Source organism: Typopeltis vanoorti, chromosome 12 (genome assembly GCF_054136105.1).
Source record: "Typopeltis vanoorti isolate ZY-2024b chromosome 12, IOZ_Tvanoo_1.0, whole genome shotgun sequence".
Classification (NCBI taxonomy): Eukaryota; Metazoa; Arthropoda; class Arachnida; order Uropygi; family Thelyphonidae; genus Typopeltis; species Typopeltis vanoorti.
In genome coordinates, this window is record NC_143560.1 from 24,742,857 (window position 1) to 24,758,097 (window position 15,241).

General features: G+C 35.8%; 1 protein-coding gene across 1 annotated transcript in view; it reads right to left on the bottom strand.

Moving 5' to 3' along the window:
- Positions 1-15,241, bottom strand: part of LOC150100633 (mitochondrial import inner membrane translocase subunit TIM44) — a 209,221-nt gene that overhangs the window by 154,980 nt on the left and 39,000 nt on the right. Inside the window, exon 7 of the mRNA XM_090401400.1 lies at positions 6,920-6,986. Coding sequence (XP_090257526.1) covers positions 6,920-6,986 — 67 coding nt within the window. The remainder of the gene's footprint in view (positions 1-6,919; positions 6,987-15,241) is intronic.

Consider the following 15,241-nt stretch of genomic DNA (forward strand, 5'->3'; position numbering starts at 1 on the left):
AAATGAAGGGGGAAAAAAAACTGCCTTTCCTAGATGTTTTAATTTCCAGGAAAAGCTCAAGGAGGCCCCCCCTCTCTCTCTCTCTCTCTCTCTTAGTGCATACCACAAGCCCACTCATTACCTATGCTCATCTTTATTGCATCATATCACAAAAATTAGCTATTATACATATGCTCAAAAAAAGGGAAGTCTATCACAAGAGATGAAGAAAAAATAATCTACTCCAACTACTTGTATGCAAGATATTCTAAGAAACTCATCCAAAAACTGTTATTCTCTATTCCTACTCCATAGCAAAATCCCAACATTCACTAACGAACTTCAGTTTCTCTCTCTTACATTGATAGACTTTAACTCAAGATCACTAGTCTCAAATCGCAACATAAGATGGCCTTCAAGCCCATTTTGACTACGAGGTTTACTTCATTTGTCTAAAGACAACAACCCTTTCTATAAACCTCCTGGGATTTATAATATTGCATTCTTGTAGCCTTTCTTTCTGTCTAATGTCCAATTTTCTAGTTGGAAATTAGACAGAAAGAACTTACTGGAGAAATTAATAGCAACATTAATAACAACAAAGAAGACAACTCAGGCCTAGCTTTTCATTTTTTCCATACACACATCATAACATTGAAGAATAAGAGCTCCAGGCCTTACGTAGAGGACAACTTTACTGCTAGTAACATAAAAGAACCTACCATGGTCATTTGTTCACAAGGTACACTCAATAGGAATCAGGGATTGATCCTATGTGATATTTGGAAATCACTAATAGATCTTTTTCAGCCAACTATCTGTGCACATTACTGAACAACAGCTAACTCATGCCAGCTCCTACTTGGTTTAGTTTGAACTTATATTGTAATGGTTCTACATGTTTTTAAGTATTTCAGAAATGTTATAGTTCATGTTAGCTTTTTGTACTTTTTGTTCATCCTAAACCAGAAGAAGTCATAAGTATCTATGGCAAAAATAGTCAGTTTTCATTTGTACATTAATATGGCCAAATAAACCCAATGTACTTCCCTTTATAATATTATATTATCAAACCACTACTCATACCAGTATAACATAATAATGGTAGTTCTCAACATTTGTGTTTTAATATCCTGTACTATCATTTTTGCTATACCAGGGAGGAACACTGTTTATAAGTGGTTGGTTATCTGTTCTGTATCAGTGCAATACCTACTATCTGTGCATGATCTTATAAACATAGAAAAGAGTTAGATATTCAGGCAAGCTACTTTTATGAGAAATTCATGGCAAGCTTTTCAGTGTACATAACAATGTATTACGGATGCAATAATTTCAAAAAAAATTCAGTGCTCTGTAAAATAAGTTACTTCATCAAATTCATATGTACTCCAGGGATGTACAGGATAGGATACTATGATACTAATAATATAAACTCTTCATGTAGTATATTTTGGATCTTTCTAAATACTTTCAACTATATCAATCCATCTACATCTTGGTCTTCTTTTGGATCTCATTCTGGCATTAAACACTTGTTTTGCTAACCATTCTTTTCCTATTCTGTTAAAGTGATCATACCATCTGAGATTAGCTATGCTCACACCTGTAATAATGTCAAGTTCCCTTCTAACATCTTCATTTTTAATATGATTCTGCCACCAATTCCATCTGTTTACTCCCCTAATTTTATAATTCTCACAGCTGTGGTTTTCAGTCTTTGGTCAAACGTTTAATTTCTAACCCAGCTCTCAAATCCATAAGTTAAAATAAGTTTGAGCATTATTTTAGTTCAGCGTTTTAACTGATTTCTCTCATATCCCACCATGGGCATGGATGTTTGTGATTGTCTGTGGAAACAGTAGTAGGTGACGTTGGTGTAGTTGCAGTAAGTTGTAGTTGATGGATTGAGTGGTGGAGACAGAGAGTTGTAGAGTAGATGCCCTCCCTCGATGAGTCTTTCGACTCCCTGGAGGTGTCACATAATATTAATAATAATAATATTCCACATAAATTTATTCAGCTGACTTCATTAAATATTGTGTCTAAAGAGTTGAAATATTTTACTTGCTATACAGATTCAGGATGCAGATGTTTTCAGGTTTCCTGCCTAAATTCACAGTCTTCATTACTGATGACCTGAAGATGTATACTAGATTGATTTAGAAGTATAACAAACGCATAAAGTAAAGCACTGGGGATTAACGTCTCCAGTTTTGATTCCAGATTTGTAACTTTCATTCATAATGTGATCCACATAGATAAAAACTAACAGTGGGATCTAAAGAGAGAGAGAGAGAGCATGCACCAAATTTTATATCAAACTATCTTCCTATACTTCCTTCAGTTCTAACTACTGACTTACACCTCAGATACAGATGATGCACTGCTCAATATAATTTTAGTGTTTTGAATGGCTTTCTCTTGACACCCTGTCATATGAATTTTCTTGACCTACAAAATTTAAATACAGATCTTTGTTATATTCCCATAACGGCTCAACTTTCTGTCTTAAAATGAAAGCTGATACTTATAACATCTATTTGGCTGGAACCCAGCTTGTTCTCTCCAAGTTTCCCAACTACAATCTTTCTTAACCTCTTCTCAAGTATGCTTGTATAAATCTTACCTGAACACTCACTCACTCAATAGATATTCCTCTTAATTCTCACATTCTGTCTGATTTCCCTTTATATATATATATATACACACACACACACACACACACACACACACACCCTCTGTCCAAAAAAGAAACTAAACTTTTAATAAACAATAAAAAACAGACCAATTATAATTATTCAAATCATTTATTTCAATTAATATACTCTCCCTCAGCTTCAATACAGCGTTTGGCACGGTCAATTAATTAATTGACCGTGTCAAATTTTTATATCGAATTTTAAATCAAATTTTAACATCAAATTTTTATATCGGTGTTTGGGATACTGTTGAGGGCTGGTTACTGCCATTTGAACGTTTTCAATGGTGTCGTATAGCTTTCATTTCATCGGCAAATGAAGTCAGGGGAAGAAAAAGAAGTCACAGGGTGCTAAATCAGGTGAATATGGAGAGTGATCCAACACATAAATTTGGTTTTTGCTCAAAATCTGTCTCACAATGTTCAAACGATGAGATGGTGCATTATTGTGCAAAAGTGACCAGCTGCCTGCATCACGATATTCATGTCATATGCAACGAATTCTGACCATCAATTGCTTCAAAACTTCGAGATAAAACTCATCACTGACCGTTTGGCCCAGACAGAATGAATTCTTTGTGGATAATGCTCTTGGAATAGTAGAAACAAATCAGCATTGTCTTTACTTTTGACTTCTCCAAGCGACTTTTTTTTGGATGCCTCTCTTCTCCACTCAGCACTCTGGTGCTTTGTTTCGGGCTCACACTCAAAACACCACATTTCATCACCAGACAATCGTTTCAAGGAAGGTTGAGTCCTTATAAATGTTCATAAGTGTTCAATTCGATACGCTTTTTGGTCGTTGGTCAACTTGTGGGGAACAAATCGTGAATTCAATTTATGAAGGCCCAAACTCTCGGTCGAAATGTTGTGCACAGTTGATTTTAGAATCCCCAATTCATCTTCAATCAATCTCAGGGATGATTTCGGGTTTTCTTTGATGAAATCATGCACTTTTTGGATGTTTACTTCGCTCAGTCCAGTTTTTGGACAGCCCAGCTTTTCGTTGTCCTCAATCGTCTCGACCACTTTGAAATCACTTAAACCACTCGTAAACTTGAGTATGGGATAAGCATTCATCACCGTATGCTTTTTGAAGCATTCGATGCATTTCGGTAACACTTTTACGAAGTTTAACACAAAAGTCAATCACAGCTCTCTGTTTGAAACTCATTTTCCGACCGTTCATCAAAACACACTGTCACTCTTGGCACTATAACTCGGCTTCTAATGCAACAAATGTCATAAACAGTTGACACAACACTAATGAAGGTTGCCACTTTAGACAACAAAAAGATACAACAGGTGGCGCCAATAGTTTCTTCTATTTTCGAAAAGTTCGGTTTCTTTTTGGACAGAGGGTGTATATATAAATAAATAGATAGATAATATGAGAGGTCAACTCCAATCATCAGAATTCCACATTCTGGCCACCAGACCCTTTGAATTATGCAGTGCAACAGAACTTACATATTTGAGCATTTCTGGTTCCCTTGGTCTGGTTGAATATCTAGCTGCCTTTCCATATTTCAGGTGTTTGATGTAGCCCTGTGGAAATAATATTTGCAACCATAGTTCTCGCTGCTCGAAGAAAGACTATTCTAAGTTTGATTCTAGTCATTGAATAGAACTTTTTCTAAGTCTTTCTTTGACCAGTTCCTAAGTTAGTCAATCTCAGCAGAGGCAAGTAGAGTTTTTAATTCCCAAAAACTTTAGTTTTAAAGATGAAACTGCAAGTTGGCTGGTTTTGTACAGAGATTACAGACTTTGCCTGACCTGAAACTTGCAATTATTTTTAATTTACAAAACAGTCAAGTTTGTTATAGCAGACTTGAAATTAATAAAGGTAATGCACTTTTCCTTAAATCCTACAATTCAAAAAAATTGAACAAAGAACTAACACTATATCAGAAAATAATATATGTTAGGAGTATGAGACAGCAGCAGAAAGCTGCTGCTGTCTCATGCTTGCTTATGTCTTTTGCTTAATCCCCCACCCCCCACAAACACACACATTTCCAAAATTTGGTTTAGAGCTGAATGGTATCACTTACTTTCTTTGTTGTGAATAAAAAAACATCAGCAGATTCTGTTGCAGATAGATTTTTTAAACTTGGGTATTTATGTGCTCCCGATTGCTTTCTTCTTGAATATTTTTCTACTATTATTCTATCATTGCCCATTCCATTTAGCAATCTTTTGAATTAATTACTACTGACATCTAGAATACATTCATCATTAGTTTTCATGTCACCTTTATCAACTCTGATTCATTTTATAGAATTTTTAAATCCATTTTTAGCAATAGTTTCCAGAACAAAATATTCTGGAAACTATTGAAAAAGCCTCCAGAACATTTTGTCACCTTCCTCATATTTACCTCCTATATTCTTACCAGTCTTTCCATAGCTTTTGTTTGGTTACTTTTATATACTGCTTCACGTTTTTACATTCTTTCCCTGTACTCTTTCAAAGCACATGCCGATTTGCTTACTAGATTTTCAATATGCTTTCTTCATTTCCTTGACTGCCTCTAATTTCCTGAGTTCACCATGGAGTTGGGATTTTTTTTTTATCTTTGCAGTTAACTTTACCTCATACCTCTCTGACTAAATCAATCAATGATTTCTTCAGAGTCTGCCAATTAGTCTCCGAGGTTTGTTTCTTTTCTTTAAACGCTTTCATTTGTTCTCCAGTAATATCCGGGTCTATAGCTCACCTCTGAAAGTTGCTTGACTTTATTTTTTAAGATTTTCTTATATACTTTTCTTTGAAATATAAATTTATTCATTTTTATCCTGCTGAAAACTAATTGGTAATGACTTCCTATTTCAAATCTTCTATATATATCCTTTTATCCTGAATCAGCATGAAGATAAAGCTATCAACAATAACACAGTCAACTTTTATTTAATAAGTCAACATGAAATTTTTATTTATTCTATCTTCTTTCCCTATGAATTTGTGCACCTCTTTATGTTGGAACATAGTGTTAGTGATGACCAGTTCATGTCCTGAACAGAAATACATCAGATGCTTACCATTACATTATTATTAGCTTTGCTTTTATCTCGAAATTTTTCACTGGATGCCTGGTATTCATTCCATTTTCTTTATGTCAGCAGCTTCTCTAATGACTCAAAAAAAATTCTTTTCATTTCCTTAGCAGAATGTTCTGTGAGACCATAGGTACAAATAAGTCTAATTTTTCCTATGTTAATTTTGCCCATATCACTCTACTCGACGTGTCTGACATTAAAAATTATTTTCATATTTAGTTGAATACGATATCTGATCATTATTGCCTGAATACATCTTGTACTGGTTATTTAGAAGAACCTCAGCTGTTTTTGTCTTCTTTGTTTTAGAAACACTGATTATGTCAACCTGCCAATTAGTCCCTGGTACCTCTCATGCTGATGGTGCCTATTTTTGCTGAGGTTGAGTGGAAGTGTTCCAGTAACTGACTTCTCCCTGTTTATCCTAGTTCCTGATGAAAATAATGGGGCTTTGTTTAACTCAGGTGAAAACAAAGAGGGAATGGAATTTGATCACATCATGCCATAATTTTGTTTCAGCTGAAGCCCATACCAAATACAATTTGTTCATTCATTCAGTACTGTGATAGTTACTTACTATAAGAAGGTAAGGATTTGACGTTTTAGGTCAGAAGCCCTGATGAGTTCTCCATATTCCTTGAAAGGCCCATGTGGAGGTCTCTTCCCAGTTATCTATCTTTGACCTTTAAGCACTATGAAATGAGTGTTACTTGAAATTCCTGTATATTAGCAATATTCAAAAAATCAGTCATTTTCATCAACAAGTTAAACTGATATAACTGAAAATAATGCAAGAGAATACTGTTGCTGGATAGAATTGTGGCAGAAGCAACTAAGGCAACAAGACTAATGCATTACCTTTATTAATTTCAAGTCTGCTATAACAAACTTGACTGTTTTGCAAATTAAAAATAATTGCAAGTTAAGTTTTAGATCAGGCAAAGTCTGTAATCTCTGTACAAAACCAGCCAACTTGCATTCATCTAAAAAAAAAAAAAAAAGTGTCCCCCTCTTGAAAAGATTTCAACCTGAGTCTTCAAATGAAGACCAAATGTAATGACATCCTTGCAACTGTATAGCTACAATGCAACAGAAAATGTGATTTTAAAATAATGTAATAATCAATGTTGCAATATGCATCTTATTTCAATATTCTCTTAATTATAATACCAAAACTTACAAATTTGGGGACACTGGCTTATTTTCTGAATGTATGTGAGTCCGCTCTGCTCTTTTACGAAGTTTGGCTGTAAAATAATAATAATACTTATCATCATCATCATTAGGGAGATTTCCAGGAAGTTAAGGACTCATTGAGAGAGGCCACACATCACCCACACAAGCTGTCATAAAATATAAATATATAAAACAATTTAAAAAGCTCCTAAACATACAATTATTCTAATATCAAGTCTCTTGTCCTTCATGCTTACATGCACACACATTATTATTCTTTTCCTAACATACATATGATTGTCATTCTTAGGAAAACTAAATACTCCAGAAAATACTTTGAAAGCAAAAAAGTCTTTTCTAATTTACACACACATAAGAAGGAACCAACACAGGAATGGAACTGTATGCTGAAAAGAGTATGACACTCTAGCCCAAACACACATACAGTTTTTTGTTGTTTTTTTTATTTATCATCAGAAAATTCCTGATACATAACCTTGGGAGAAGAGTATATTATGATAATACTACATGAAAAGGTTACATTATTACTAGCTTCTCTTATGGATAATTTTCCTTCAAATTAATCTGTTATCTGTCAGAACTCCAAAAATATCAGCTCTTATGTTTTGGTTTCTTAAGGCATTTCTTACTATATCTATCCACAGGATCTTGGTCTTCCACTGCACTTTTTTCTTGTCATGCTGGGTGGAAAACAACACTCGCCTCCTTTCCTCTCCCATTCCATTTAAGTGATCATATCACTGAGGATTAGCTCTGCTCACACATAGTTGAATGCCAACAATATCAAGTTCCTTACTAATATCCTAGTTTTTAATATGATTTTATTATTGACCTGAACTAATAACTCCCTTAATCTTTCTCAGGACTTGAGTATGCATGGTCTCCAGTCTTTCATCAAGTGTTTAATTTTTAACCCAGCTCTCAGATCCATAAGTTAAAATGGTTTGAGCACTGTCTTGTATACAGTCAGTTTAGTGTTTTGACTAATTTCTCTCTTATTCAATGTAAATTTATTCAGCTGAATTCCTACCATACTAACTTTGCTAATTCTGCTGTATATTTCCATATTTAATTTTCCATCTTTACTAAAAATTGTGCCTAAATAGCTGAAATGTTTTATTTGTTCTATAGGTTCTCTTTCAGAATGAAGTTAATGTCTTCAATATACAACAAATTACATGATAACCACAGTAATTGACTTTAATGAAAGTACAGTATTTCGCACTGAAAATAACAGTACATTATCAGTGTGTAAAAACAAGCAAATCAAAAAACAGGAATATAAGATACATACAACAATCAATTTATCAATTAAAAAACAGTTGCCACAAGCTAGAAATTAATATATTAATAAATAATATTAAAACTATTTTTGATGTTTACATAAAATGAGAATCTCCCAAGCTTTTGGGGGAGAGAGAGAGACAATCATTCCAATTCAGGTTAAGCCTTCACAACTTCCTTTGAAAATGCATTCATATTTAAAACTGCTTCTATGGAGAAGACGAGCTTCATCCCACTGGATACTGTGTTTAGTGTGAATACTATTATTATTACTATTATTACTGTTCCGGGAAACTCCAAGGAGTCGACAGACTCATCGAGGGAGACCCTAACATCATGTCAAGAACAACTATTCAACATTCACACAGCATCTATCATACCTTGCCTTGAACTCATTCACGGTCGTAGCACCCACAACAGACTCTGGAAGCTTATTCCACTCATTTACCACTCTCCAAGTAAAGAACCTAGCTCTAACACCCTTGTCAACCACGCTCTTGCCCAGCTTCCATGCATGGCCCCTAGTCCTCCCACCACCAGTCATATTTTCAAAAATATCTTCTGGATCAATCTTATAAAAACCCTTCAGTAATTTGAATGTCTCAATCATATCACCCCTCCTTCGCCTATCGTCCAATTTCTGCAACCCACAAATCTTCAACCTATTCTCATAAGGTTCATTCCACAGACCTGCTATCATCTTGGTCACTCGTCTCTGGACCCTCTCCACTTCCTCCCCATCACGAAGAAACCCTGGTGTCCATAGCTGGGCACAGAAGTCCAGATGGGGTCTTATCAAGGCTCGATACAGAGGAACAACAACTTGTTTGTCTCTGCATGTTAAAGTATTTTTCAGAAGCCAAGTGATTTGGTGAGCTGTTTTAGTCACTTTTGCAATGTGCCCCCTAAACTTCAATTCCCTATCCACCAACACTCCCAAATCCCTGGCCTCATCAATCTCCTGGAGTATGGTTCCACCAATGCGATATACTGCTGCTATTCTTTTCACCCCAAAGTGCATAACCTTACACTTTGCCACATTAAATTGACATCCATTTTTCCTAGCCCAGTCCTCCAAACTATCCAAATCATCCTGTAAAATTTTGACATCCTGTGCACTCACAATTGCTCTACCCAACTTTGCATCATCAGCAAACAAGTGAACACTTCCTCTCAGTTCCTTTCCAATATCATTGATGAACAAATTGAAGAGCAGTGGTCCAAGAACAGAGCCCTGTGGCACTCCACTAGTCACAAGACGTCTTTTAGACTCCACTCCTGAATAAACCACTCTTTGATATCTCTCCTTCAACCACCCTCTTATCCATCTCACCAACCCTATATCTATACCCATCTGCTCCAGTTTACTGATTAGGGTTCCATGTGGTATCCTATCAAAGGCCTTGGCAAGGTCCAGTAGTATCACTGTAAACCCATTACCCCTATCCAGTTCAGCCGTCACTGTGTTATAAAATGTGAGCAAGTTACTGAGGCATGATCTACCCTTCACAAAACCATGTTGTCCCCCATACAATATCCCATTTTCATCTATCCAATCCTGTATTCTTTTCTTGACTAATTTCTCTAAGACCTTGACAATGATTCCTGATATGCTAATCGGTCGGTAATTTACAACAGCAGTCTTGGAACCACCTTTATGCAGTGGAACTATTTTCCCCTCTTTCCATCCGCTCGGGACTAACCCAGACCCGAGACTCAAATTAAACAAAATGGTCAAGGGTACTGACAATTCTTTAGCTGCTTCTCGTACAACACGAGCTGGTATACCATCCAATCCCACAGATGTATTGACATTGAGGTTATGCAATAGACTACTCACCTCCACTTCATTAACCACAATTCCCGTATAATCTACTGGTTTATTCGTTTCTGCAATGTCACCACCTGGATGAAATACTTTTGCAAAGTGCTCACTCAGTAACTCAACTATCTCAACTGATTCAGTTACCTCCCTACCATCGGCATTCTTTAAAATCAATCTGCCATGTACATTTTTCCTTTTACTTGCTACATATCTAAAAAACTGTTTAGGATTCTCATTAGCCTGCATGGCCAATGTTCTTTCGTAATCCTTTTTTGCTTTTCTTACCACACTCGTCACCCTTCTGGCCTGCGCTTTATACCGTTCATGTGCCTGCCGGTCACCCTTCTCCTTAAATTCCCTCCACAGTTGTTTCTTTTTTTTGCAACTCAAGCTTAATGGTGTTATTCATCCATTTAACCCCTACTTGATTTATTATTCGGACTCTAGGTATACGGTCAGCCATTGCTTCATGCAAGCACTTCTTAACTACCTCCCATGCACTATCAACTTCTAGTCCTTGCAGTTGTACATGCCATGGCACTGAACCAATCAAACTCCTAAGCTTGTCATACTTTCCAGCCCGATAATTCCACATGTACCCTGTCTTAATTGAAAATTCTACACCTTTAGCCACCTCCCAAGATAAGACCCTATGATCACTCTCACTGATTGGTGGCAATGTGGTCATATTTGTTACAGCCAAATCCTCAGATGTAATTACTAGGTCAAGCACTCTCTGACCCCTAGTATTTTCCATTACATGCTGTCGCAGATAGTTATCCCTTAATAACCGCATAAAATCCAGTTCCTTCCTCCCGTGTGTCCTCTCCTCACTCCAATCAATGCGACCATAGTTGAAATCTCCCATAATAATCACCCTCCTTCCACCCATTTCTTCTATTTGCTTGTGCATACTGTCACCACCATCTTTTCCATCACCTGGTCTATAGCAGCACCCAATTGTATATTTAGTTCTGCTAGCCACAATCTCACACCAAATGGCCTCAAATGTGCTCTTTTCTCTATCCTGCAATTCAACTTCTATTCTCCTTGGCTGGAGCTCATCAGCTATCATCAACAATACTCTTCCCCCCATTTTATTCTCTCTGTCATTCCTGAACACACTATACCCATCACATTCAATCCCACTAGTTATATCATCTACAGTCAGCCATGTTTCACTAATACCTATAACCTGTGGTCTGGAAGTGCCAACCATGGCCAAAAACTCTTCCTTCTTGTTCCTAATACTCCTAGTATTAGTGTACATGAATTTAAGACCCCCATTAGCCCCAACCCTACCTTGATGCCTTATATTAACTATCCCACTCAGATTTGTTGTCCTTATTTGCTCTGGCATATTATATTCATTCTTACATTCAACTGCCTCCATAAGGACTGTATCTCTCCCCCCCCCCTTAACAAATCTAGTTTCCCTGAATTTGCACATCCACTACATTCAGCAACACTTTCTCAAGTCTTCTTACACCGTAACCATTCAAATGCAAGATCTATATAAGATGGATGGATCCTTCTTATATAGATCCTTTCGCCCATCAAACTCACTCCACACATCCACAAATTCCACACCACGCGTCATACATAACCCACGCATAAAGTCATTCGCAATTATAGCCCTCCTTTTAAACATTTCACTGTCATACCGTGGCAAAAGACTAATCATTCTAACTCTCTCACTCTTTTCTTTTGCTACCTCAAACAATTCATTCAGGTCTTCTATCATTTCCATTTTATCTCCTTTCAAATCATTCGTACCTGCCACAACAATCATTTCTTTCACCCTTTCCTTTTGCTCTCTAATAGACTCAGTTACGTCCTTTATGGTCGCACCAGGTTGGTACGATTTTGTCAAATCCTCTACTAACACACCTCGTACTAACGAGTCTCCATACAGCACTCTATCCTTCATTTTGTTCATGTTCACATTCATACGTCTATTTTTCCTGTCATACCTTTTATTATTGGTTGGTTCATTCAGTCTACTTTTGTTCATGCACTCTAGCTGCTGTTTTGCTCTTTCTATCGCACTATTCAACAACGCGATCTCACTCAATGCATCTATCTCATCTTTTTTGTTCTCTGAGAAACCATTTATACTATCATTTACACTTTCTACATTCACACTCTCACAATTTTCATGTACAACCTTGCCGTTTCTTGTCATATCCCTATTTCCTTCATTCTGAAGGTTGACAAAAATATCACACTCACGATCCGAAATACACTTCAATTCCTCATTCTCCCTACATTTTCTACACACATTCAATCCTTTATTATCATCTAACCACACTCCGACCGCACTCCGCAAAGCGTACATTTCACAGCTAGTACACTGACTCATTTCTTTTATGCTACCGTTCTTTGATAACGATGGCGAACCTTCATTACTGGCCGCCATTTTCCTTCACACAGGTGCCATACTTATTTCAACGTGTTTTGTCAAATTATACGTTATAACACACCAAAAATAGACGCACTAAAATACGCAAGGCAAACAAAACAAAACTACACAATATTAAGTAATTTGTATCGATAACTGAAAATGATACTTATCTTATCTGGAGCTTGCACGAACACTACACATTACGAATTCATCTAGCGGCGACTTCCCGACATAGATTATGTTATAAAACACTTTAGTACACTAACCACGCTAATAAAGCTCCAATAATATACCAAAATTACACACTTAAGTCCATTAAATTGAATCCAAAACATCAATAAATCAACAAAAAACACAAATCTGTCAGGAGCTCTCCGATAGCACGTCCGTTCACCAGCTAGCCTCGACACCAATCCCTACTATACAGACCAAACTTTTGGAGTTTCATGTATTCAATGTAATATTGATGTTCATTAATTCTTTTTTCCACAGAATGGCCTGTCTGCACAAAATATGTCAAATTCACAAGGAATCTGGTAAAAACCAGCTGACAATAGAAGTGACAGTTTATCTTTTGTAGATGGTAACAGATAGGAAAGTTTGTTGATAGGAAAATATGTGGGAATAAGGTGATACTTCTTCAATATTCTACCAATAGAGATACCAGAAATATAAGGAGATTGGAACTCTGCAGTCTGTTGAAGAATCCTTAGGTGTTGGAACAGAGTCAATTATCTGCTGGATTTCATGAGAGTTGTAACCATTAAATTCCATTAAAGTTTTGATAGTGAGAAGTTCTTGTTGTAAGCTTGAGGAAGAGAAGAATACATTATGTGCTCTATCAATTAAAGACTTCATAAGACCAATTTTTTGAGAGGTGTAATGAGTAGACTTTTGATGAATGCATCTGCCAGTAAAGGTAGGTTTTCAATAAACACTGGTCGACAAAGTACCAGAGACTGTACTTGTAAGAAGGAAGTCTAAGAATGGTAAACTACTGGCATTTTCTTTTTCCATGGTGAACTAATGTGTGGGTGAGGGCTAATATATATTAAACTATATATATTAAACTATAATATATATAGATCATATATAATCTATAATTGTTACATTTTTGAACATTGCCTTTCTTATGTTTAGGCAAGATTTTGCCTATTTTCCAATCATTTGGGATAGTCCCAGTGAAAACAATATTATTGAAAAGTTTGGTTAGTTGTTTAATAAGATCAGATCCACTGTTATACAGCTCTGTGGGTATTTCATCAATTTCAGGTGCTTTTGGTGATTTCATTTAATTAAGTGAAAGAATTACTTCTTCCTCTAGGATTATGAGTGCTGTATTTTTCTCACTGGTTGATATATTGATATGTGAGTAAAAGCTTTTATCTTTAAAGATATTAGAAAAGTAATTGTACCAGATGAGTTCCATTTGTCTAATATTTCAAATTATCTTGTCTTGCATATTTTTCATGGTAAGAGGCAAAGGAATGTAGTTTTAGGTAATCTCTTTAACTGAAGAGTAGAGAAATTTGGAATCATGACCTAAATAGGCTTCTGTACATTTGTCTGCTTTTTCATTCAGCTAATCTATTTTTGCATTTCAGCACATCCTGTTTAACTAGTTTTGTAAGCATCTGTAATATATTCTATTTTTGGTCATTATATAGTTTATCCAGATGTTCTTTAGCCTGTCTTTTCTACTCCCACAATCTCATTATTATCAAGCGAATTGTTTTACTGTTTTTCTAAAAATCTCTCAGCTGAGCTAGTTATAATATTTTTCAGAAAGTTCCATTTATATTCAATATTAACATCTTCCTTGTTTTGTCGTTCCCTTATATGCTGACTGATTTTTTTGATATGCTGTTTTAACAGTATCAAGTGAAATTTTTTCAGATTTGGTTTGAAGCTTTTTTGTGTGTGTGTGTGTGTGTGTGTGTGTGTGTGTGTGTGTGTGTGTGTGTGTGTGTGTGTGTGTGTGTGTGTGTGTGTGAAATTTTAATTGGATCTTGGCAGATAAAAGTTCATTACTTAATTGAAGCTTATTAGCTCTTTATTCTTAAGTAAAAGTTCATGATCTGTATCCAGTTCAGTACTACAAAGGGTTTTGACATTCAAAACAGGATTTTACATTTTTGCATATTAAGAAGTAATCTATACAGTTTTTAGTATTTGAGTCTGGTGAAGTCCAGGTGTGTTTGTGGATAGGTCTGTGGTGTTTGCAATTAAGATTATTTTCTCTCCAGAAATCAAGCAGATAATCACCTCTCTCGTTTCTTGTGTGAATTAAAAATTTACCCATTAACATGCATGTTGTCCAAATATTGTCCAACTTTGGCATTAAAATCATCCATAATTATTAGCAAATATTTTTGTATGTTCTATTAATTTCCTCTTGTAGTTGTTAATAGAAATCAATATGTTCTTCTTATGGATGTGAAGAATCAGGCACATGTGTCTGTATTATTTTAATAAAAGTTTTTCTTTCTTTCACTTGTAGTCTAATGGCTATGATTCTGGATGAGATGGGTTTAACTTCTACAACACTATGGGAAAGTGATCTGTGGACTATGACAGCTACTCCTTTGTGTGCCAATTCATTCCTGCCTGAGTAATATAATATTTAATGATTCAGATTTATATGGCCTTGTTCAGTCCAGCATGTTTCCAAAAAACCCACAACCCTCCATTTAAATCTCTACAGCTCTTTCTCCATCCAATACATCTTTCCAGGTTTTTACAATGTCCAAATGTTTGCACTAAGTATGTAGTGAATGGATTTCATTGACCAC